At 52.0% G+C, this 24315-nt stretch overlaps 10 protein-coding genes across 10 annotated transcripts; 7 read left to right on the top strand and 3 right to left on the bottom strand.

Moving 5' to 3' along the window:
- The first annotated feature begins 3033 nt into the window (after positions 1–3033).
- On the top strand, positions 3034–5981 carry PV10_01993 (uncharacterized protein). The gene is made up of 3 exons (XM_016366261.1): positions 3034–4057; positions 4109–4142; positions 4197–5981. Exons 1-3 carry the CDS (start codon positions 3942–3944, stop codon positions 5700–5702), a joined length of 1656 nt encoding a protein of 551 aa, XP_016225779.1. The 5' UTR covers positions 3034–3941; the 3' UTR covers positions 5703–5981.
- Positions 5982–6678: 697 nt separating this feature from the next.
- PV10_01994 (uncharacterized protein) lies at positions 6679–8766 on the top strand. Its single transcript, XM_016366262.1, has 2 exons — positions 6679–7495; positions 7553–8766. The coding sequence occupies exons 1-2, from the start codon at positions 6849–6851 to the stop codon at positions 8580–8582; spliced, it is 1677 nt and encodes a 558-aa protein (XP_016225780.1). The 5' UTR covers positions 6679–6848; the 3' UTR covers positions 8583–8766.
- On the bottom strand, positions 8565–9792 carry PV10_01995 (uncharacterized protein). Its single transcript, XM_016366263.1, has one exon. The coding sequence runs from the start codon at positions 9657–9659 to the stop codon at positions 9048–9050; it is 612 nt and encodes a 203-aa protein (XP_016225781.1). The 5' UTR covers positions 9660–9792; the 3' UTR covers positions 8565–9047.
- Positions 9793–10391: 599 nt separating this feature from the next.
- On the top strand, positions 10392–12737 carry PV10_01996 (uncharacterized protein). The gene is made up of 2 exons (XM_016366264.1): positions 10392–11745; positions 11815–12737. The coding sequence occupies exons 1-2, from the start codon at positions 10914–10916 to the stop codon at positions 12525–12527; spliced, it is 1545 nt and encodes a 514-aa protein (XP_016225782.1). The 5' UTR covers positions 10392–10913; the 3' UTR covers positions 12528–12737.
- PV10_01997 (uncharacterized protein) lies at positions 12426–13514 on the bottom strand. The gene is made up of 2 exons (XM_016366265.1): positions 13240–13514; positions 12426–13175 (listed from the first exon to the last, which is right to left on the bottom strand). The coding sequence occupies exons 1-2, from the start codon at positions 13362–13364 to the stop codon at positions 12554–12556; spliced, it is 747 nt and encodes a 248-aa protein (XP_016225783.1). The 5' UTR covers positions 13365–13514; the 3' UTR covers positions 12426–12553.
- Positions 13515–13899: 385 nt separating this feature from the next.
- Positions 13900–15672, top strand: PV10_01998 (protoheme IX farnesyltransferase; the record flags this gene model as incomplete). Its single annotated transcript, XM_016366266.1, has 1 exon — positions 13900–15672. One exon carries the CDS (start codon positions 13900–13902, stop codon positions 15670–15672), a length of 1773 nt encoding a protein of 590 aa, XP_016225784.1.
- Positions 15673–16190: 518 nt separating this feature from the next.
- PV10_01999 (uncharacterized protein) lies at positions 16191–17716 on the top strand (the record flags this gene model as incomplete). The annotated part of the gene is made up of 2 exons (XM_016366267.1): positions 16191–16313; positions 16364–17716. 2 exons carry the CDS (start codon positions 16191–16193, stop codon positions 17714–17716), a joined length of 1476 nt encoding a protein of 491 aa, XP_016225785.1.
- Positions 17717–18099: 383 nt separating this feature from the next.
- On the top strand, positions 18100–20425 carry PV10_02000 (uncharacterized protein). The gene is made up of 2 exons (XM_016366268.1): positions 18100–18697; positions 18759–20425. The coding sequence occupies exons 1-2, from the start codon at positions 18313–18315 to the stop codon at positions 20246–20248; spliced, it is 1875 nt and encodes a 624-aa protein (XP_016225786.1). The 5' UTR covers positions 18100–18312; the 3' UTR covers positions 20249–20425.
- Positions 20426–20693: 268 nt separating this feature from the next.
- Positions 20694–22798, top strand: PV10_02001 (uncharacterized protein; the record flags this gene model as incomplete). The annotated part of the gene is made up of 4 exons (XM_016366269.1): positions 20694–21344; positions 21421–21478; positions 21578–21940; positions 22032–22798. Exons 1-4 carry the CDS (start codon positions 21003–21005, stop codon positions 22796–22798), a joined length of 1530 nt encoding a protein of 509 aa, XP_016225787.1. The 5' UTR covers positions 20694–21002.
- Positions 22799–23055: 257 nt separating this feature from the next.
- On the bottom strand, positions 23056–24220 carry PV10_02002 (40S ribosomal protein S11). Its single transcript, XM_016366270.1, has 3 exons — positions 23958–24220; positions 23548–23786; positions 23056–23440 (listed from the first exon to the last, which is right to left on the bottom strand). The coding sequence occupies exons 1-3, from the start codon at positions 24133–24135 to the stop codon at positions 23372–23374; spliced, it is 486 nt and encodes a 161-aa protein (XP_016225788.1). The 5' UTR covers positions 24136–24220; the 3' UTR covers positions 23056–23371.
- Positions 24221–24315: the final 95 nt, after the last annotated feature.

Consider the following 24315-nt stretch of genomic DNA (forward strand, 5'->3'; position numbering starts at 1 on the left):
ACTTAGTGTAAGCAGAACAAACTCAATTCACCAGCAGGTGAGTGGTGATGCTCAGCGGACTACCAGGATTGTGCATGCGGAATGCTTTGAGATCAAGGTTTGGCTTGCTCAGGGTCTGGCAAGGGAGGGCAGGGCTAAGTCAATGTTGGTGAAGGTTTACATGATGGCTACTAGGTATTTGATGCCGAAGTATTCCACATGTTGTAAGTGCGGAATGTAGACAGTGAAAATGGAATAAAGGCAGGACTTGGGAGTCGAACTCGATAAGAGGCAAAAGTACTACCTAGTAGGTAACTAGAGTAGGTACCTATAATGAGTACCTAGGTACCTACCTGATGTATCGATACTGTAGGTGTAGTAGGTGTGGTAGAGATGACCCACGTATCAAGGTGCAGGTGTGTTTGAAATGCGATAGTGTGTACTTCGTAGGGTAAGAAGACTCGTGCTACAGTACTACCTAAGGTAGGTAGACTTTCTCTACTGTGCTCCTTAGGTGCAAATATGCATACGAATATGCGTACGTATAGCCCACGGCTACCCCGTACTGTGGCTTCCACCGACTGAGAAGCGAGGCCGGCGTGGGCTTCCAGGTGGGAAATTCCAGGTGTACTCGTAGGCAAGAAGGGCTAGAGGCTAGGGGACTTACGACTAAGTAGGGATCCTTGCAGGAAGAATCAACTCACAACATGTGGGCTTCTCGAAGCTTGGCCCGCCTCGGGCAAGACACCGTTCCACTTGCCAGGTGACGTGTGAGATCGGACATTTCTACAGCCATCGATTCTGATACCAGCCTTGACCGACCTTGAGATCGTGATGTTGGCGGTGATCGAAGTTGTATATTCACCTTCTTGATTCGGTTTCCACAATCCCAACTTCGAACGGCATTTCCATTTGCATGATGACTTGCGCAGGGTCTTTGTAGACTTGTGCGAAACCACGTAACCTACACCCTTGGTGCCTCACTATCCTCACGATCACGACCCTGCGAGCCCCTTGTGCCATGTTCTACCCTGACAGGACTCACCAGTACTTGCTAATTCTTCATAATTTGATGCTTTGCCATCCACGATCGACCACCCTGCTTGACCAAGGTCCATCATTTTGGTTACATTTCTTGCACCGCCTGGTCCCCGATTCACTTTCCCATGCAGCCACGCACCACACCACAGCGAACCACTCGTGCCTCTCGACAGATGTACTCCAGTCATTCCAAAAGTCACTGGCCCGCGATTGATCGACAAGGCTCGCCATATGGCTTTCGGTGTCATTTTGCGTGCGTTGCCTACCAGAAACTCCGCCAAGCTCGATTGACCGACCCCCCTCGCCCCTCCCTCCAAGTCGCATCGCAGATAGAGCACAAATGCCCGAAATCCTTCACACTGCCATCCACTTCTTGGGACCTCTTGAGAAACCCGTTTTTGATACAAGGTCAGGCCATGTTCATTCCGCAAGCAGCAATTGCAACATCATAGACAACTTGTAGACTCTCCGGGTAGTTCCCCAGCCCGTCGTGCGTGAAAGGATAGAGTGACGCACGATGATGCAAGGATTCTATCATAGACCAGCCCGCCGAGGGTCGTGCAATTCCATGTACTGTAATATTCTCGAGCTTAAAGTCATGCATTGTGTCATTGGGCCATGGGTGCGTGTTTGCATCCCACGCAGGTACACCGAGGCGGAGGACCAAATTGGCCCAATCGGGACTCGGGGGCTCTGGGCGATGGGGAGTGCACGGGGAGGATAGCCGACCCCTGGGCGTTAGTTAATCCAATTCTAGCGACAGGCGACTTAGGACCTAAGTTTGATGGGTGAGAACTAGAAAGACAACAACAAGAACAACAACAACCTTAACCTCAACATCAACAGCAATAACAACAGTAACGTGTGGATAGGCTTGTATAATACTGTATTACTCGTTGATCAGTTGGGCTGAATCAAAATTGGCAGCGCTGACAGACAATGATGAACCTCTCCCCATGATGGTCGGTGGGCATAATGCAATGGACCCTTGGGCTTGTTACTTAGGCTGTTGGCTAAAAAAGTCATCGCCGGTGCAATCCCAAAACAACGTCCTCGGGTGGCTGGTGTGGAGCTACCGCATAGAGGAGACCCCCGAAGCTGGCTTGAGCCAATGCATGGCCGCGAATACCAAAGTTTCGAGTGTCCTAACAGCCTTGGTGCTTGGGTTAGGATTCAAAAAGTCTGCATTACCACTGGAACCACTGGCACCACCGGGTCCAAACTATGGCATAAGCCCCGTCCTGAGCCTCGTCACTACTGAAGCAGAAAACTCTAGCGAGCTGATCCCGGTCAATCTTTTGCCGATGACCCAGCAATGGCAGAGTGGGCAGCTGTAGCGTAAGGTAGCTTGTATGTACGGAGTACAGTCAATTCTCAGACGGCGAATCCGCACAGGACAGGCACGACAGGACAAGATGATGGCTGGTGGAGCCCTAGAGCGTAGTGAGCGCGCACTCCACCTAGCAGGGCGGGCATCCACTAAGCCCCGAGTGGACAAGCAACCACCTTAAGCAGCGTGAGCAACAACACTGCTGGTCGACATGCACACCAGGCTAAAAAAGATAGGGACAGTGGTGACAGTCTACAGGCGCAAGGCACCGCCGGCACCCACCCCACCCCGACATCATTTGTCGCTTGTCCCAGGTCCAAGTCCCAAGTCCAAGCCCGAGCCCGAGCCCTTACCATGTCTGACGGGTGACATTGCATGGCCAACAGTGGCAACCGTGGTCAACCCACCGCACCATCGCACCACAGCACCACCGCACGGGTGCTGCCAGTCGAGTCGTGCCCGTCACGCCCGTCTTTGCCAGGCGACCTTGAGTCACTGGTTCCTTGGGCCCTTGGAGACGGTGGGACCCTCCCTCGTTCGTGTTTTTACTCCATCGTGTCCGTCGTCTCCATCTTCCTCCAAATCCAAAGAATTACGTCTCCATGTCACTACCACACTCCGTAGCTTCACCTCGACGATCTTCTCCCGCTTGGCTTTTTCTCTCGAGCAACATCATCTCAATCCAACAAGATGGATCACCTATAGCCTTTTTCGTTAATCCCTTCCACCCATCATCCATCCCTTTCCGCACACTGGCGCTTGTCGCCCTTATTCTTTCATCCCATCGGTATTTTGCTGCTTTCCTGTCCAAGGTCGCATGTTTTGGCGCCTGGTTGACTGTGTAGGCGGTTCATCGACATCACTTCCGCTGCCCACCCCTCCTCTCACATCCAAAAACAACAACCACTTTTCTGTCCACACCTATCGCGAAACCGGGGGGGTCTTGGTTGTCTTGATCGGCTTCGGTCCTATACACTGGGCCCTGACCAGATAGCCTTCAACTGCTTTGAGCCCACCGTTGGTCCACACGATCTTAACGTTGGCCCTTCTTCTTTTTCTCCCTAACCCACCTCGCTCCTCCACCTGATTTGACGCGTGGGTTTCCTTCCCTGCCTTGCTTCCGCTCTGGACCCTGAACAAATGCCCTCAGTTGTTATAACCTCTACCACCACAGCAGCAATATCTTTTGCAACCAGCTTCTTTTCGGACTTTCTTAGCGTGCTTGGGCCAGCACCCGTCATATGAAACACTTGGGAGTAATTCAACCTCCGCTCCAGAATCACCACCACCATCACCACCACCATCACCATCACACCATCACCAATATCACCACCGCCTCGACGTTTACACCTCACTCCTGTCCCCGGAACGCCGTAGTCAACCTGCCTACACTGTCTGTAACAGGCGTGTTGCCATCTCCGGAGCTATCGTCGACTTTGATTTCTGCGTGTGCAGATATCCGTCCCACATGTTTAGAGACCCGCTCGGCATTGTCATCAAGTCCACCGTGCGCGAGGGATATCGCCCCGACTAAAGGCATCCAATCGAGACTTGACCCCTTTGCAATTGATGCCATCTCACCCACGCTTGGATGAGTGACCTCGCCCCCCATCTCCAGCGCCTGGGCCTCGAGCAGTACCTCGACGCCTTCGTCGGCGAAGGCTTCGAATCTTGGGAGACTTTGCTCGACATCCAAGAAACTGATTTGTGAGTTTTCATATGCTGGCGTCCTCGTTCAAGGTATTGATCATTCACCAGTGACGCTCTCAATGTCAAACTTGGGCATCGAAGGGTAGGTTCTGTTCGAAAGGCTTCGCCTCCACATGTGTGACTAACCCTACCACAGAAGCTCCAGCGGGCGATCGCAGATTATCGGGGCATTTCCTACGAAAGACTAATTGGATCCCCGGCTCAAGAGGCGCACCTGGAAACCATCAGAACCCCCGAGGTTGGACTTCTATCTCTCGGCGCTGATCGTGCCTCAGCATCCGCCCCAGAGGCCAAACGAAAATACCGCCGACATCCAAAGCCGGATGAGAATGCACCGGAGCGTCCCCCATCTGCTTACGTCATCTTCTCCAACAAAGTCCGTGAGGAAGTCAAGGACCAAAACCTTTCCTTCACCCAGATAGCCAAACTTGTCGGCGACCGCTGGCAGAAGTTGGACCCCGTCGAGAAGGATCCTTTCGAGGCACAAGCCAATGCGGACAAGGAAAAGTATAACATCCAACTCTCTGCATATCGTAAAACAGATGCATATAAAGACTACATGCAGTACCTCGCCGAGTTCAAAGCGAAGCACGGCCAGCCCACCGAGCAAAAAAGACCCCGGCTTGAACCAGAGTCGAGCGGAAGCATCATTTCCATAAAGTCGGCCGACATCCACCCGGATCTGGTTTCACAAGGTTCCAGCCATAGGCGAACAGGCTCCATTGGTTCAGTGGCGTCGTCCCCCAACATTGGTACAATCCCTGCAGGTCACAACGTCCCCAGTGGTGTCATGCCCTCTCGCCCGCCATTGCCCTCGTCTCGCAGTGGCTCACCTCCATCCACCATCCAGAGTCGGGACTCCTTCCGGCTTGGTTTGTTGTCAACCCACAGCTCTGTCTCCGACGAATCACCCCCAGTCCGAAGTGATCAAGTGGACCCTCTTCAGCGCACAGCAGCCTTGACCATTAATTCTGTTGCGGGGACTCCGCCGATGCAGTCTCAAAGCCTCGGTCATCCGCAAGCCGAGTCTCTGAGCTCTCCCGACTTGGTTGGGAGATCACGGCTAGGATACCACTCGCAACAACAGCAGCAACAACTCCCACACCTCCCACACCATCATCACACTCCTTCTCCCGGTCCAGGGTTGCCTGGAGGACCATTGCATGGTCAGGCTTCGTCGTTCCCACCATCGATGCAAGATCCGTCGTGGCGGAACCGGCCGCAGGAAGGCCGAACCTTTCACGAGACTTATCGACCCCCGCAGCCTTCCCTATATAACCCTAACCCCAACCCCGGCCCGCCGCATTTGGGCGGTTCCCAGCTCGCGCCATTCGCTGGACCGGATCGCCTTTCCGATCTGAATAACCCTTCGATTCTCAGAACGCTCCCCCCTCTTCGCGGAACGACAGCGGCGAGCCCGAGTCTTCCGCACATGGGTCGAGGAGAACAGCCACGGCAATACCCGCCGATGGAGGTGCTACAACGCGGCTATCACGTGCCTCAGGAGAGTCGCTCTCGGTTGGACGCTTCCGCGAGTGATGCTTTGAACACGTTGGCAGGTCTTGCGTCTGGACATGTGCGGCCTGAGACGGCCAAACCGTTTAGCCCGCCCCCGCCCCGCCACCGCCCCGCCCCTCCTTGACTACCAAGAGACGCGCTCAGATAGAGAGCTAATGTAAAGCTCCGACATGTGTCCATTTACCATCCAAGGCAGCAGTAAGACAGGATCTTCGGCTTACACTCGATACATAGATATTCAGATCACTCATCTTGGTTCTCCGCATGTTGATCTACAACGGCCACCATATAGCTGGAGGCGGTCACGCGGCCCTTGTTTGGATTAGCAGAGCTTACGATTTAGACATGAAAGTCACGTGTGTCCGTTCCATCAAGACAATAATATAAACAATATTTACCATCATATAACATGTTAGACTGTCCCTCACTGCATAAAACTTTGTTGAAATTTTGCCAGTAGGTGAGGAGGCACGGTAGCGCGCTGATGACGCCAGTAACGTGCTCTTCGGAGCTATAAGAAGAATACCTTTACTGGTCAGTGGGCGTCCTTGGAGGCCAAGCCTGATGCACGAGCATCGATAACAGCTAGTGAGTTGATAGACGATCTCCCGCGTGCCTTGGATGGACGGGTATTCGGATGAGTGATTAGCCTTGGTCCGCTGATGAGATCGACAGAATGGCTTCAGAAGGAAAGAAGCCAATCCTGCTGGTGGACATCCATACGCTGTAGATGACTGACCGTTGAATCGAGACTCCTCGTGACTGAATAGTAAGTTAGATAAAACTGATTCGTATATCGCAGGGTGTTAGGACATCCTGAGGGTTCTTCAAAACTTTTGGACCCCCGGCCCAGTGGCCCCCTAGAACACGAATACGCATACATCAAAGTATGCTTATACAGTTGTAGTACATAAGGATTATTATATGGATAACGAATCGTTGTAGCCAGCTACGCCTGAGGGGCCCATCAGCCTCGTGTGACTGGACTGTGATGCCCGAGGCTGAAGATGACATCACTTCCACTCCAACCAACTCGTTTCTTACTTGCGTTCCTGCCGTGCCTGCCTCGCCTGCCTCTTTTCTGGACAAGCAACGCAACCCCTAACTTGACCACCAAGCTACAAACCAGCTTCAACATTGTATTAATCTCTGGTTATATCCTCCAACTCTTTTACGTGTCCTTGGACTGACCTTGAACTGTCTTTTGTCCACCACCTAGCCTCATCGAAATCGATCGTCCCTACGACATGCAGACTTGACAGAAGCGTTCATGCTTCGCCGTGGTCACTCCGATTTTGCCTGGTTTCGAGAGCGTACTCAGTCCCTACAGAGTGATTCCTTATCTGCCTATGCCACGATGCCTTCCCCTCCAACCAAGGGGGCCCTAAACCCAGAACCTGCGGATCCTCAGGACCGCGCAGAACAGCATCTTCCCCCCAAGACCTACGCTGGCGCCGTTCACCAGGACCCACCTTCTAGCACTCCTATCAATGGATCTACGCCTCCCAGAGCGCCAGATACCAATATATTCAATGGAGATGTTTCTCACTCTCTTAATCCTGAACCCGCAGACCCCTACGAACGTGCCAATCAACACCTTCCTCCAAAGTCTTATGCCGACTCCGTCAACAACACCACCCTCCAAAACGGACATTCTAATAAGCCACCGTCCGTCATAATCACCAAAACCGACCCTCAACTTAATCAGGAGGAGAAGCTAGTCAATGAGGGATATATAAGCCATGATGGAAGAGACTCGTTGACCAGCCTCAAGGTCGACGATCAACACCGAGAAAGTCTAAGGCATTCTCGACGAACCGCATCTCCTGCAAAGCACAAGAATCTCCACAAGCGAAAAGAAGCGCCGGAGGAATTGGCGAGTGGTCGAAAGGCAGGCGAGGGATGGGAACGATCGGCGTAATGACCTGTCCTTTCATCCTCTCCGAAAACACATGCTAATCTTTGATTGTCTAGGATCCGGTGGGCTCCGCTAAACGTCCCACTGCAAAGACGACTACAAACTTTGGTTGTATTGTGGCATACCACTACAATCCCCATCTTGCTGTCACTCTTCTTCCTGCTCTGCGCCATACCTCTAACCTGGCCTCTGATCGTTCCCTACCTCATCTACACCTTGCTCGTCAGTGAGGATGCCACAAATGGTGCTCTGTCCCGCCGATCAAATCGTCTGCGGCGTTCCAAGATCTGGTCAGCGTTTGCCTCATACTTTCCTGCTCGACTACACCGCACAGTAGAATTGGAGCCACACAGGAAATACATTTTCGGATATCATCCGCACGGGATCATCTCGCACGGGGCATTTGCGGCCTTTGCCACTGAGGCCTTGGGGTTTTCGGATCTGTTCCCAGGCATCACCAATACTTTGTTGACGTTGGACACCAACTTTAGAGTACCCCTCTATCGAGACTATGCTCTGGCCATGGGACTGGCGTCTGTTTCCCGCGAATCCATCGAGAACCTCCTATCCAAGGGTGGGCGCAACGGAGAAGGGATGGGCAGGGCGGTTACCATCGTGGTGGGTGGAGCAAGAGAAAGTCTTGATGCACAACCTCATTCATTGAGACTCGTGCTCAAAAGCAGAAAGGGCTTTGTCAAGTTGGCAATTCGAATGGGAGCCGACCTGGTGCCGGTGCTTGCATTTGGGGAGAATGAATTATACAACCAGGTCGACAGTGAGGAACACCCATGGATTCACAAGATGCAAATGATATTGAAAAAGATGCTGGGTTTCACCATTCCTCTGTTCCACGCTCGGGGTATCTTCAATTACGACATAGGCTTAATGCCCTACCGACAGGCGGTCAATGTTGTGGTCGGGCGGCCCATCAACGTGGTGCAACAAGGAACCAAGGACAACAAGGTGGATGAAAAATACTTGGACGAGGTACATGCCAAATATGTGGATGAGTTGGTACGGCTATGGGACGGCTACAAGGATACGTTCGCCCGGGAGAGGAACGGTGAGCTGGAGATCCTCGAATGATTGGGACGATGACCTGGGCAGACGAGAAAACGGGCATGGAACCTGTTGACTAGGGAAGGCTGGGTCGAGGGACAAGTGCTTTTGACATGACGTTGTGGTGTAGGGCAAAGACCTATCTGGACTAGGCATTAAAATTTTCTGTGTATCCAGTCTAAAAGTGCAATCAATCGACAATCAAATCGACAGGGATCCTAAATGGTGAACTGGACTGTTGGTGTTGAATTCCAGATTGGTGAACATCTCGACGCTTGCTTCCAAGGATTCAACAAGCATGTTAGACACACAGTCAGATCATAGAGGACATCCAAGAACTGAACTGAAGCAGGCATAGGGACAGGTCGATCAAGCAGATCCTCTCTGCACAGTCGGCTGACAGGAGGATGAGATCAAGCAAGTCACGGAGGAACGAGAAGGTTCGCCGACTGGAGGGTGGAATAGCAGAGTGGCTCACAAGTGAGCTTTGGATCATGGACTCTGGACAGCAAATAGGACCTTGATGAAGAGGCTGCAACCTCGACAGCCGACGTAGATTTCGGCTTGTTGACTTTCACGTTCGAGGTCGTTCTCGGTCAAGAGATAGCCACGATGGTCACCGCATCGACAAGCTCGACTCCAGGTGTCATCGGCCTGATTGTAGTCAAGATCCTCCAAGTCAAAGACTTCGACGCCAATATGAGAGCCTGTGCCAACGTCGGAAATCAACCCAGCATCTTTATCCTGACGCATCAAGGCGTGGTCATATTCCGATCGTTGAACTGGGTCGAGGAGAACATTGTATGCGGCGACAATCTCATCGACAGTGTAATGGGTCGTCAGGGCCGAGGCCGAGTTGGAAGTCGAGGTTGACGTATAGGTCTGGGTGGTGTGGAGATGGTTCTGATGCGCATCTGAGAGTGTGGGTGTGATTTTGATCTTGTCTGGATGATGAATCAAGAGAGCACGTCGATATGCGGCTTTTATCTCGTCCTTGGACAGCGTCGATTGAGTCTGGCCATGTTGGAGAGACTCAAGACTCGGGCGAGGCAATTGAAGGATGTCATAATGCGTAGTCTTTGGCGAGGATTCGTTGATGGACATTAGACGCGCACTCGCCAGGTAGACGAGCCGCTCGGTTCAGAATCAAATTGGACTTGTCAATCTCTGCCGTGTCAATAGACCCATGGTCGAGGTCCTTTTTATTGATGCACCAAGAGTATAAGACGGTTACATGTGAGCCAGGTTGTGCCAGGGAGCGTAGTTGTAGTCGTCGTACTCCAAGTTGAGATCCTTGGCGTATCAGACTAGAATACTCCGCACAACTAGACAACGGCGAATAATAACACCCATAGCGTCATTCCACTAGGGGCAGGCGTGGCGGAAATCGCGGGCATGGGGGGTTTACTTTGTATGAAATGACTTTTAGCCGACAGATTACCGATCGATACATAAGATATGATAATGGAGAAGAGAAGTCTTGTGGACTAGTAGTGAACATGGCGATCACAGTCTGGCAATTTAATACAATAAGGCCTCTATGAGATTACACAGTAGGTATTAGTACCTAGTATTAATTACCATCACAAATATCTTGTCATGGGCAACTCCCACATGATCGAGAATACTTCAGTTGTACAATAAATACTGTCTAATCCGTACATAATAGTCCCTACATACAGTAGTGGCGACCCAATTGGAGAATCAGCCCTTCCATCCAATCAACGAAACTTGTTTAGTTATTATGCATCATCTTGTCCTCGGCCCGCCGGGTCCAACCAATCCTCAAGGAGATATATCGGATTTTGTCAGTTTGCCGGTTGACAGCCCATCCATACGAACCCTCACCTCACATTACCTCACCTCAATCCTTACCCCAGAAACTTTCCAAGCGATACCCGTCAACTTTCATGTTTGTCCCGCAATCAAAGTCCAGCCTTCAGCCGGCCATTGGCACTACCAACCAAGCACCGTTCAGGAGCCCCTTCAAAGCTGTGCCACTCATGGGTCCCTCCCCAATTGTCCACAATATGGCACCGTTCATACAAGTTACCCTCCAAGTACCTACAAACGTGCCTCGGCTTCTTTAGCGAAAACCATTCGGCCAGCTGAGGAAGACTGCCTTCTTTGTTGATGTCGAGTGACTTGCTTTAAGACCTAGCACCATCGGCCTTTCTCTTGGTTTACCACCTTTATCGTTGGGCGCTTGGTGTCTCGTCTTCAATAATTCCGTCCATTCTTTCTTACAGCGCCTTTCCTCTACTCAGATATCACTCGATTTTCCTCCCTTCCTAGGCCATCCAACCTCCCTTCGAGTCTCAAGTCCCCATAACACACACTACTCTACAGTCTGCAACCATGACCCAGTTAAAGACCTTCACTCGTGCCGAAGTGGCCAAAAACAACAACCCAGACGAATCCCTGTACTGTATCATCGACAGTCAGGTCTATGACCTGACCGACTTTGTCGACGCTCACCCCGGTGGCAGCGTCGTGCTTGCTCAAATCGGTGGCACAGACGCTACCTCGGCTTTCTATAACTTGCACCGTCATGAAGTCTTGCAAAAATATGCCAACCTTCGCATCGGCACCATTGAGGGCGAAAAGCCCCAGGTCATTGATCCCCAACCGGGGGATCTATCACAGGTGCCTTACGCCGAGCCTCTCTGGTTGACCCCGGCCTTTAAGAGTCCCTACTATAATGATTCCCATCGTCGACTACAGCGAGCTCTTCGTCACTTTGTCGACCACGATATCTATCCCGAGGCTCAGGAGAAGGAGTTGGATGGTACTTATATCTCGCAGGAGCTGACAGATAAAATGGCCAAGAACAACTTACTAGCATTGCGCCTTGGACCCGGCAAGCACCTGCACGGGCGCAACATTTTCGATGGCGCTGTCAAGGGAGAAGAAGTAGACTACTTTCACGACTTGATTGTCGCCCAGGAATTAAGTCGTGCCGTGGCACGTGGCTTCCAGGATGGAAACATGGCCGGCATGATGATTTCCTTGACTGCTGTTCGCCAATGGGCCAACGACGCTGCTTTGAGGGACAGGCTCACCGAGGAATGCCTGTCCGGTAAAAGCTTCATGTGCCTTGCCGTGACTGAGGCTTTCGCTGGCAGCGATGTTGCCGGTATTCGCACCACCGCCACGAAAACCCCGGATGGAAAACACTATATCATCAATGGTGAGCATTTAAGCACTCCAACATTCCACCATCTGACCACAACATGATCTATTCTGATGCATTAAATAGGAACCAAGAAGTGGATCACAAACAGTGTCTGGGCGACGCACTTGGTAACGCTATGCAAGACCGAGAAGGGCTTCTCAGTCATTATAGTCCCAAGAGATGAAAATGTTGAAGTCAAGAGAATCAAGACATCTTACTCGACCGCGGCGGCCACCGGCTTCGTCGAGTTCAACAACGTCAAAGTTCCCGTCAACCACCTCCTTGGCAAAGAAGACAATGGATTCATCGTCGTCATGAGCAACTTCAACCATGAACGTTGGGCCATGACCTGCTCCGTGATTCGATGGATGCGCACTGTTGTGGAGGAGTGCCTCAAATGGACTCATCAACGGATCGTGTTTGGCAAGCCGCTGATCTCCCAGCCAGTCATCCGCCAGAAGATTGCCAAAATGATCTCGCTGACCGAAGCCTGTCAGTCCTGGCTGGAGTCCATCACCTACCAGATGAATAACATGGACTATGCGACTCAATCCAAGCTGTTGGGTGGTCCCATTGGTCTGTTGAAGTCCTACTCGACTAGGTGTGCACACGATGTCGCCGATGATGCCGTCAACATCTTTGGTGGACGAGGCATCACACAAACAGGAATGGGCCGCGTGGTGGAGCAATTCCACCGCACGTACAAGTTTGACGCCATCCTGGGTGGTACGGAAGAGATTTTGGCAGATCTGGGTGTTCGACAAGCCATGAAGCAGATGCCAAAGGCTATGCTTTGAAGTGGGACTGCCCATCCAACCGTCTTTCAATGGCCGGTACTCATAAATCTATGCAAGCTTGTCATGGGCATCATTGAGGTTGCAGCCAAGGTAAATTTGTCTGGCGCACCATTGGTAGATACATCTGACGGACGAGTGTCCATCTTGTTGTCGTTCTCGGTCGGATTCTGCTCTGCTTCGTCATCGGTAATTTCATCCTCTTCGTCCTCGTCGCCCTGCTCATCCTCGTCCTCTGCTTCATCTTGTGGCTCAATTAATTCTCTGTGCAGACCAGTCCTAACAGACTCGATGCCCTTCCGGACTTCCTCCAGCGTGTAGTCAGCACCCCATTTCTGGCCACGCGCAATCATATTGGCACTATGTGGGCCCCATTGCCAAAGTCGGTCGCGCTCAGCTTCGGCCAGTCCGACATGTCCCTGCTTTTGTTGTCGAGAAGCAATGTCCTCACCGTCCGAGATCCAGTCTTGTGTCGAAGGTTCGAGTTTGGTTCGGAGGAGGGTTTCTAGGATAAAAGATCGTTCCTTGCCTGGAAACTGAGGTAATGGATTGACAAGGGTGGAAGAAAAGCTTTCACTGTGGGTAGAGAGCTGGTCGGCTATTGTCTGTAGATTGCTTGAGAGCAGGTTTGCATGCGCTTGAAGAGCCGGCCTGGAGACCAAATAGAAGACTTAGCAAAATAAGTCCAACATAATTCAACCAAAAAAACCCCTACCAGGAAGGAAGTCCAGGATTCTGTGAGACTTCTGAGCGGAGGGCGACGAGTGCAGTGTGAAGAGAGAGGAGCAGCTGCCGGGTTTTGTCGAGAGCACGAATCTGGTCCTGGTCAAGAACAGACATGGCCAGGAGGATCGCACTGGAAATAGCGGAGAGCTAGTATCTTTCAAATCGCATCAAGTCGTTTCATCTACAAGCATATTGGAGGAGGCAGAGAACAAGGCGCAGAGAGTCGAAGAGGCATCAAATTATGGTAATAATGTGGAAGTCACGATCAACAGGTCAAGCATGAAGTTGTGCCTTCTCCAATTATGGCCCTCGGCCATGGGGGACGCGGAAGGAACAGGCCTGGGGGAGACGAAACCTGGGCAATGAATTAGGTAACTTAGCCGGATCCGCTGTTTTTCCAGGGCGGCAACTTCGGGGACAAGACAAGCAGACAATAATGGAAGCTGCGATGGAGGGTGGATCCACAGCTTGTCAATTGACTGCATCTGATATTTCAACAACGCTTCAATCATCACCCACCACACTTCGATCCCAACACCAACACCAACACCATCCCCTCCTCCACTCCTCCTCCTCCTCCTCCAATTGATCTGCTGCAGCTGCAGTTGCGAGACACTCCACCCCTTGTACATGTCTTGACAAGCTTGCAATGGCTGCTCCGGCAGGCCCTCGTCTCCTACTACCCTGCTTCGCCTGCTGTCCCGCTACTTCGCCGTCCATCAATGCATTGTCTTTGGTTCGCAGACTAGGCAGCTCTCCCCATAGATGGGCGAGGACTCTTCATGAACGAGCACATCAACCTGCTCGCTCCGCCAGGGATCCGAGTAAAGCACTATTTCATTCTCGGGCTTTCATTCCCGACTATTTCTCCGCCAACAGCTCGATAGAACGAGGATGGATCACCAATGGCTTGTTGGCTTCCATGCGCACCGTCTCCGAGTCTCCCGCTCGCTCCTCCCAAGCCTCGCACACTCTAAACAGTGTTCAAAGATCTGCCGAAAACGACCCCCACCACAGCCTCAGAAGAAGCCACACCCTCGATCGAACCCCCCCTCCTCCTCCACCTCCTCCGACTTTGGTTCAAGATGATTCCCAGGGTCAACTGTCATCTCAGGGTGCTTCAGTAGCAGATATAGACGAGGCCGCAGAGAATCTGCTCCCGCACCGAAGGCGTCAGAGGCGGAAGTCCCAGCAACAGACAAGCTCCTCTGATGGGTCAGACAAGCCCTCCACGCCCTCCGACTCACTCCCCCTAGACGCTTCGTCGCAGTTGACCTCGGCCGCAGCAGCTTTACCCGCCTCGGCCAGCTTCCGCCGACGAGCTACAACCTATCTGTCCCTATCAAAACCTCGCCTGTCCTTCCTCATCCTCCTGACAACGACCTCCGCATACTCGCTCTATCCCATTCCTGATATTCTCTCAGCCACCACTTCAGCCGTAGAGTCTTCCTTTTCCACATCTACCATGACCTTGGTTTTTCTCACCTCGGGCACTTTTCTGTCATGTGCTTGTGCAAACACTCTGAACATGCTATTTGAGCCAAAGTATGATGCCCTCATGACGCGAACCCGCAACCGGCCCCTGGTACGAAATCTCATCTCTCCTCGAGGTGCAGCCTTGTTTGCCCTGCTGTGTGGGACTTCTGGCTTACTGTTGCTCGGCTTTGGGACCAACCCTACCGTAGCTGGTCTGTCCGCTCTCAATATTTTTCTCTATGCCGGAGTCTACACCCCAATGAAACGCATTTCTCCAGCCAACACCTGGGTTGGCGCAATCGTGGGTGGAATTCCTCCGCTAATGGGCTGGTGTGCCGCCGCTGGCCAAACTGCCACTTCCGAACACCATTCCTGGCAGGATCTGCTCTTGTCCGAGGACGCCGCCGGTGGTTGGGCCCTCGCTGCTCTGTTGTTTGCATGGCAGTTCCCCCACTTCATGTCCTTGTCTCATACCATCAAAGATGACTACCGCAATGCTGGCCACAAGATGTTAGCGTGGACCAATCCGGCCAGAAACGCTCGAGTGGCGCTTCGCTATTCTGTTGCAATGTTTCCCATCTGCGGCTTTCTCTACTGGTCGGGCTACGTCAACCCTGGATTTCTCGCCATCAGTACGGTCTTCAATGTCTGGATGACTAGAGAGGCCGTGCGGTTCTGGAGAAAACAAGGTGCCGGAGGCAGCGCGCGAGGTCTGTTCTGGGCCAGTGTCTGGCAGCTCCCTCTCGTGCTCATTGGGGCTTTGGTGTGCAAGAGAGGAATCTGGGATGGCTTTTTCGGTGCAAAGGACGTACACAGTATTTACGATGAGGATCAGGATATCGAGGATGGCCCGTCACTGGGAATGCATTCAACCCATGCTGAGCAGCGTCAACAGCCACCTGGTGAAATCAATATGGCGATGATGGGGTTTAAAAGACCGACGTGAACGATGGAGGCTATCATTGATCGATTTACGGCCAAGATTGGTGGTGTCATGTTGCAACAACAGCAACGGACTTGCTCTACAATTGCGGGGCTAAGCTTTTCCACTTGGAGATCATCCGCGACATGCATATCCGGTGGGAAACTTTCGTTCTCTGTTCAACACTAAGATGAGAAGCGCGTCATCCAGAGGCTGTTGCCTGATCTCAGGCATGATGAATACCCGATTTCCAAACATGTGTGGGGATGTTGCAGGCCTAGGCGACGGAATCAGCAACACATACCTAATGTAAGCTACGAGTAGAGTCTCCGAAAGTCCATGCCATCTCAACAAAAGGTGCCGTGACAACAGGTGTCCGGCCGGACACTACGGGGCGGGGTTGATTAGACTCTCATCACAAACTCTGTACCACCACCATGTCCTACTTATACTTGTGCACGCTCTGCTGTCTTGATGTTGGCTCAACTTCGCACATCAGCAACCCACATGCGATTCGGCTTGAGTTGACCATGCATTTCACCATGACACCAAACTCCCGCTTCATCATATTGACCTGGCTTCTCGTCAATTGCATTAACAAAAGTGCTCTTGCGGCCAAACGTCTGAGTTATAATGGGCTTGCGCAAACGCCCCAGATGGGATGGGTAAGTCACTTGGGAGGACAACGATTCTCAAGATTGACGGACCATTGCAGGATACATACAATGCCTACGCCTTGGAGTATAATGAAACCACCATTACCACCAACGCGAATGCTCTCGTCCAGCTTGGTTTCCGTGACCTGGGGTACCGAGTCGTGATTTTCGACGATGCCATGACCGAGCTCAACCGCAGCTCAGACGGGTCGTTGGTGGAAAACGCGTCCAAGTTTCCCTCGGGCTTAGCCCAGATCGCCGACAATTTGCATCGAGACGGTCTTCAGTTTGGTGTGTACAGCTCGGCTGGTCGGTTCACATGTGGTGGATATCCGGGAAGTCTGGGATATGAATACACCGATGCAACGTGGTGGGCCAGTCTGGGGGCGGACTATCTCAAATATGACAATTGCTACAACGAGGGACTCTCGGGGACGCCGAAACTCAGCCAGGACCGATATGCGGCCATGTCCAACGCCCTCAATTCGACGGGTCGACAGATCACATACAGTCTCTGCAACTGGGGTGATGACAAGCCATGGGAGTGGGCTTCGACGATCTCCAACTCGGCCAGAATGAGCGGTGACATCAACGACGGGTTTGATATGCCAACTGCGAGTTGTCCATGTGGGCCAGACGAATATTATTGTCAAGTGCCGGGCCACGGATGCAGTGTGATCAACATCTTGGGAAAGGCTAGCCACTTTGTGAGCAAGAATCAACCTGGCTATTGGAATGATCTGGACATGCTCGAGGTTGGTAATGGCGGCATGGACTATGACGAATACAAGCTTCACTTTAGCATGTGGGCGGCAATCAAAAGCCCATTGATCATGGGGAACAAACTGGATCAGTTGTCAGCCCAAGACTTTGGCATATTGGTGAACCCTGCAGTGCTCGCAATCAGTCAAGACCCAGCGGGGAGTGCGATCCAGAGGCAGCTTGTGAGGCAGGTCAACGACAAGGACGAGTATGGGTTCGGAGAACTACAGGTATGGTCGGGGGAGCTCGACAATGGTGACCAGGTGGTGGCGTTTCTAAACATTGGTAACTCATCCACGACAATGGAATTCTCATTGGTCGAGGTGTTTGGAGGGATCAGGACGAACAAGAACGCTCAGAAAAGGTGGGATCTCTTTGATGTCTGGGGCAACGAGACAGTCATGAGCAACGAGGTGGCGACTCAAATTCTCAATGGAACTCTGGCTGCTGGGGATGCAACAGGCTACTATAATGCCACAGCAATGTCGTGGTCCCAGGGACTCAATCAAAACAACCCGCTCTTGTTTGGGACGCCAGTGGGGACAGTCCAGCCTGGTGAGATGCTATCCGCTGAAGTTCCAAGACACGGGATCCAGATGTGGCGGCTGAGAGAAGCGAATATGTCGAGCAGAAAGCGAGATGAGGTGTAAGGAAGTGAAGGGTGTTGATGGGCGTATGGTTGAGCAATTCGAATAGAGCAGATGTGTTGCCTGAGAAGTATGAAAAGTATACGGCATTTAGGAGGTATCTACATAGGTACCTAGTACCTTATATAACCCCTGTGTGGAAGTGAATGAGAACATGATATCACGTGTCTCACGTGTCTCACGTGCTACACGTGACGCATGGTTTCTCCTATTGTTTGGGCAGGAACGACCTGGAGGGAAACAATCTTCTCTCAAGAATCTGCCAGGAGGCGCATGCAGTGTATGATTGACCCCTGAGTTGCCAAATTGACGTGAATCCAGGTCCCAACAGCATCTGACTGGATCGCTAAAACGCAACTGAAGAGCGAGAGGACCGTATCTCAGGCTGAGGGGCCGCTGGATGACCAAAGGTCATGTGGAGGAAGAAACAGCCCCACGAAAATCCCACTCATCCCAAGGGCCACCACCACAAACCTTTGACGTCCTCCACCAACCGAACCGAATGAGATGCTGCACTTGTCCTGTAGCAAGTCTTCTATCCACCCTCAGCCTCCCAAGTCAAGGGTTCCTCGCGCCAGGAACCCGACCATGCCGTTGAGATGCGCCCCATCCTCGTCCTAGCACCGTCTCCCAGTCTTTGGCCCACCAGAATCTGCTCATCCTTTCTGCACAACACCGGTCTTCGGACCTCATCTACTCGACCATCCCTCTTGACCTGCAAGACCTCTGGTCTCTTCAACCTCCTCCCCGGTCGATTGCGAATGGCGTCAACACTCCCCTCGTCGCCCGTCTTCCAGGCCATTGCCAAACACGACCCTCAAGCTCCCGCCATTATCCACAGCACCTCAAATAGGACATTCTGCTATGGGAGCTTGCTTCACGATGTCGCTTTTGCCAAAGACAAGTTGTCTGCTCTGGTCTCTGGCCGCTCGCTGGCTGGTGAGCGTATAGCCTTTCTTGCAGAAAATGGTTATGACTATGTAGGTGCGATCGCCCTTGATCCCACATCTTGTCTGCACAACAGTGTCTCTAATCATCCAACTAGTCACCTTCCTGTCCATTCTATCCCACAACGCCATAGCCCTTCCGCTTGCCCCGACCCATCCCGACTCTGAACTACGCTACATCCTCGACAACAGCAAGGCTCTGCTCTTTCTTGCCACGGAGAAATTTCAGGAAAAGGCCAACAAGGTGGTGCAGCATAGCATGGAGCACATGCCCCAGCTAGAGATTTTGTCCAAGATCGAGACAGGTGCGGTCTCAGCTGAGAATGTCAGGTTTAGCTCGGACACTGCACAGCAGGGTGGCTTCATGCTTTATACCTCAGGCACCACCAACCGGCCCAAGGGGGTGGTCTTGTCGACCCCCACCATCACCGCTCAAGCCATGTCTCTGATTGAAGCCTGGGAATACCGTCCATCAGATCTTCTTCTCCACGTGCTGCCTCTACATCACATCCACGGCACCATCAATGCCCTGTTTACCCCATTGATCGCCGGCTCGGCGATTGAATTCGCCTATCCCTTCAACGCCGACACCGTGTGGAAGCGACTGGCCGCTCCTTTTCTCCCACACTCTCCGCCCACCAAGAAGCCCATCACCTTCCTGACCGTGGTCCCCACCATCTATAACCGACTGCTCGCCTCCCATCCACAGCTTGACGCAGATATGCAAGAAGCCACGCGGACAGCCATCACTCAACAGCACATGCGCCTCAACATTTCGGGCTCCGCGGCATTGCCGACGCCCATCAAGTCGGCATGGACCAAGCTGAGCAGCGGCAACGTTCTGTTGGAGCGTTATGGAATGACCGAAGTCGGCATGGCCCTCTCATGTGGTCTTGCGTACGAGGACCGAGTCGACGGAAGTGTGGGCTGGCCATTACCGTCGGTCGAAGCCCGTCTAGTTGAGAGCGAGACTGGGCAAGTAATTGAGCTAGGCGAGGAGCTCACTGCGGACGGAAAACTTCGCGAAGGAGAGATCCAGCTGCGAGGACCAACCATCTTCACCGAATACTTCCGCAATCCCAAGGCGACGGCTGAAGAGTTTGTCGAGGGAGAAGACGGCAAAGGGAAGTGGTTCAAGACGGGCGATGTGGCGACGCGCCAGGTGGTTCCTGGAGCAGGTCACAGCCAGCAGTCCTGGGCCAAGGGTCCAATGTATTTCATTCGCGGACGCAAATCTGTTGATATCATCAAGACGGGCGGAGAAAAGGTGTCTGCCCTCGAAATCGAACGAGAGTTGTTGTCGTTGGCAGAAATCAGCGAGGCTGCGGTGGTGGGACTACCGAATGAGCAATGGGGCCAGAAGGTGGCCGCCGTCATTGTCCTGACTGAACATGGTCTCACAGCAGGGAAAGGTGGCAAGCAATGGAGTGTTATGGATATGCGCAGAGCCCTCAAGGACCGACTGGCCAATTACAAGATCCCACAGGAACTGATGGTGGTGGAATCGATACCCAAGAATGCCATGGGTAAGATCAACAAAAAGTCTTTGATCAAAGAGATCTTTGGCCCCAGTGTTGCAGGAGCCTGAATGGAGCCAACACGAGTGCTCTCTTTGTATGTCATGTACAGATATGTTGTTTTCCGTTTTCCAAAATTATACACTGTCGTGTGAGGCATTGGGTAGAGAATCCTACCATGGACCATGAAGACGAGCCAGACATGACTTCCCTACTCCAACATCTCTCATGCAACACCATTTCTCATGATGATAGCCCTCCTTGAAAAGAGATGCCTAGATTGGGTACCTAAAAATGTATATCAAGAAGCAAGTACGCGCCAATACGATTGTGCCTTCCTCTCTGGCAGTTTTCTAACCTCGCTCCTGCCCGGTTTTCTCGAAAGTCAGTTGGTGGTCGCGCCTTCTCCAAATTCCAATCTCGAAATCTCCGCGTCTCGAATAAAAATATTCCTTGTCAACATTTCTCCAACCTTAACTCTCACTCTCTCCACACCTTCCACACTCTCCCACCCCTCTCTCCCTTTGCTTCTCTTCGAAATGATTCCCCTCAGGCATTCAGCCAAGATGAGAGGGGTCTCAGGGTTTACTATCCTCTTGAGCTGTAAGAACCTACGCCATTCGGTCTCAATCTGTGAGGTATACCTCGGAAACGCCTTGAGTTGACATATGGGAGTAATCTCTCATTCCATATCTCCCTTGACCATTTCCTACAAGTTTGTTGCATTGTTCGCTCACATTTACACTGCCCTGATACAGCCCATTCACGTCGATTACTGATCCCTAGACATTAACCTCCAGTCAAGTCTTGTGCTGTCAATGCTCGATGCTCGTTAGAGTCTTTGCCAACACTCGATTTCTCCGACCAAAATATCCTAGAAGAATATCTCAATCAAGACCCATTGTTTCGCGACATTTCCACACTGCAACACTCGTCAATATGGAGTATGACAAATCAACCGTCCAGTCCATCCCAAATCCATCCACCACCGCCTCCGACAAGTCTGACTTTCGCGGTCACGCTCGTGTTCCTGGTGAGGTTGTCGATACATCGGTGCTCAATGAACCCATCACCCTGCCCTTCTCCGGCCGCATTGCCAAGAATCGCTTTCTCAAGGCTCCTATGACCGAACGTCTCTGTCAGTGGAATGCTGAAGGCGAAGATATTGTAAGTCTTCCCCTCGCCAAGTCCCAGCCAGTTCCATCGGATGGGCATGACTTGCTAACATGATGGTGACATAAAGTCAAACAGGGGAGTACCGACCCCAGAATACTTGCATTTGTATAAGCGATGGGGAGAAGGTACGCGAATTGCTATGCTTTTTATATCTATCAATGACGTTTATTGATACTCCCCATGTACCCTTTCCTTCCGCCCGCTAATCTTGACCCTTGTATTAGGTAACATCGGCATTATCGTCTCGGGAAATACTATGGTCCGTTATGACGCTGTTGAAGCATACGGGAATCCAATTCTGGTCGATGACCATGATGGTCGTGTCGCCAAATTCCGAGAGGTCACTACCGCAGCCAAAGCCCATGGGTCTTTGATTGTTGCTCAACTCTCCCATCCCGGTCGACAGGGCTCCAAATACCTCAACCCGAACCCCGTCAGCGCGAGTGATATCCAGCTAGAGATCAAATGGGCAGGTAACGAATTTGCCAAACCGAGGCCATTGGAAAAACATGAAATCAAGGACATGGTAAAGAGCTGGGGTGAAACTGCCTACCTGTGCTATCAAGCTGGGTTCGATGGCGTTCAAGGTAAGCGGTTGATTGCTTCTCCAGGATTTCTATTCTCGATCCAAGCCCACACTGTTTCTACAGCCGTCATTCTCTAAACCCGTCTCAACAGTGCATTGCGCCCACGGCTACCTCTTAGCCCAGTTCCTGTCTCCCACAACCAATCGTCGAACGGATGAATACGGCGGTGAAAGCCTCACCAACCGCTCCCGCATCGTCTTTGAAATCATCGACGAAATTCACCGTCGTGTGCCTGACCCCAGCTTCATCGTCTGCGTTAAACTTAATTCTGTCGAGTTTCAAGACAGAGGCACCACCACTGAAGACGCCCGCGACCTCTGCCTTGCACTCGAAAAAGCCCGCGTCGATTTTGTGGACCTTTCGGGAGGCACCTTTGAGGGTCGCGCATTCGAACATAAAAAGGAGTCAACTCGTAAACGTGAGGCATACTTCATCGAGTTCGCTGAGATGATCCGCCCATTACTCAAACAGACACGTGTCTATGTCACTGGGGGGTTACGCACTGCGAGTGGAATGGTCAAAGCAGTCCAGGATGGCGCGACCGACGGAATTGGCATTGGACGTCCACTTGCCGCTGAGCCCTTCCTGTGTAAGGAATTGATTGAGGGCAAGGTGTCTAGCGCAATTGAAAACTTCATGCCTCTTCCCTTGAACACACAGGCAAGTGGGACTCAGTTGCATCAGATTGGACTTGGTCACGAGAGCATTAGTGATTGGAGCGTGGAAGCCGAGGTCAAAAGGTGGACTGAAGCTAACGAGGCCGAGACCAAACGGAAGATGGATATATTGCCCAAGGTCGACAGTTCAGGGTACCCGTCCTTGACGGCTCATAGTGGATTCAGATATCTGATGGCGTGAAGCCTGGAACATGGACGAGAGCCATTGCAGGGCCAACCTGGGCCGAGGGGGCCTAATGTAAGTAGACCAAGCCTATACCAAAGCCTGAGATCGCATCCGTTGAATATATGCATGAAACATGAAAAAGCCCATCCAAACAGACACATGCATGGCAATGACTAAACAGCTGGAATCATGGCAAGCAGGTAGGAATGCACAAAGCAGAGTTCATCACGGAAGGCATTTAACGGATGCCAGAGTGAGCCAAACGTGGAGAATGAAAAAGTAATTTGTCTCATTTCATGCTCGAGGTATCCGAGTGATCCAGAAAACAATCCGACCACGCAAAGTCGCCACATTGTTTCGCCATGTTGACCAGCATAGACTTCTTTTTGTGCCCTTGAGGGCCTTTGCACTAAGTGCACATCTCATGCTTCCACCATGGCCTCCCACCAGTGACGACTTCAAGACCTAGCGCCATAAGCATGGCAGCAACGTGGTAAGAACCAACAATTGGTTCTTGCCCCTTGTCCGGTCTTCCCATAGCTATCTCTAGTCTCTAGCTTGCTTTTCTTCACCTCGCCCAATTCGCTTCTAAAATTTCTGGAACGACTTGACCGCCTTGCCTGTTCGGGGAAGGACGCGGAGGACGTTGAATCGGACCTAATGGAAATCAATCATCAGTAGCCATCCATATATCGCTGCAGTGTGCACAAATTTCTTTCCAAACTCATCACCTCCACACAGATCAGGATGGATTCAATGCTTACAGTCTTGCTGAGAGGTCTGCATTGACCGACAGTGACGGTATCGCCCTCTTCGACACGGAAAGCAGGAGAAACGTGAGCGGCAAGGTTGGCGTGTCGCTTCTCATAACGGGCGTATTTGGGGACAAAGTGAAGGTATTCTCGGCGGATGATCAGTGTTCGGTGCATCTTGGTCGAGACGACTTTGCCGGTCAGGATACGTCCTCGGATTGAAACTTGGCCGGTGAAGGGGCATTTCTTATCTGTAAAGGCGTCATGTTAGAATCGATTCGGAAGGTAAAATCTGCTCTGTTGCCCTCCGGAATCGTGTTCCAGGTTGCAAGACGCAATCTTGAATTCTTTCGGTCTGAGACCTCGAGAAATTCGAGATATGACATTCTCTTCGAGCATACAGAGATTCCTGGCTCACTGACCGATGTATGAACCCTCAATGGCGGTCTTTGGTGTTCTGAAACCCAAACCAACATCCTTGTACCATCTTCGGCCACCCTTTCCAGCGCTTCGGCTCTTTGAGGCAACCTTGTGGTTGAGGAAGATGTGAGGCTGCTTCTGGTATGCGCGCTCGGACTGAACGGTCAACTCGGTCGCCATGCTTGCGGTGTTGTAGTTGACAGAACGGGCGCAGGCGGGAAAGGATTGTCGTTGTCGAGTTTGTGGTTGGAAGTCGTGGGTTGCAAGCGAAAAGCCGCACACCAAAATCTTGCCAGTGTGCGAAAGTCTTGGCGAGTGGCAGACGCCAAGAAAGTGAGGCCGGTACGCACGTGACTTAGA

Source organism: Exophiala mesophila (assembly GCF_000836275.1).
Source record: "Exophiala mesophila strain CBS 40295 unplaced genomic scaffold supercont1.2, whole genome shotgun sequence".
Taxonomy (NCBI): Eukaryota; Fungi; Ascomycota; class Eurotiomycetes; order Chaetothyriales; family Herpotrichiellaceae; genus Exophiala; species Exophiala mesophila.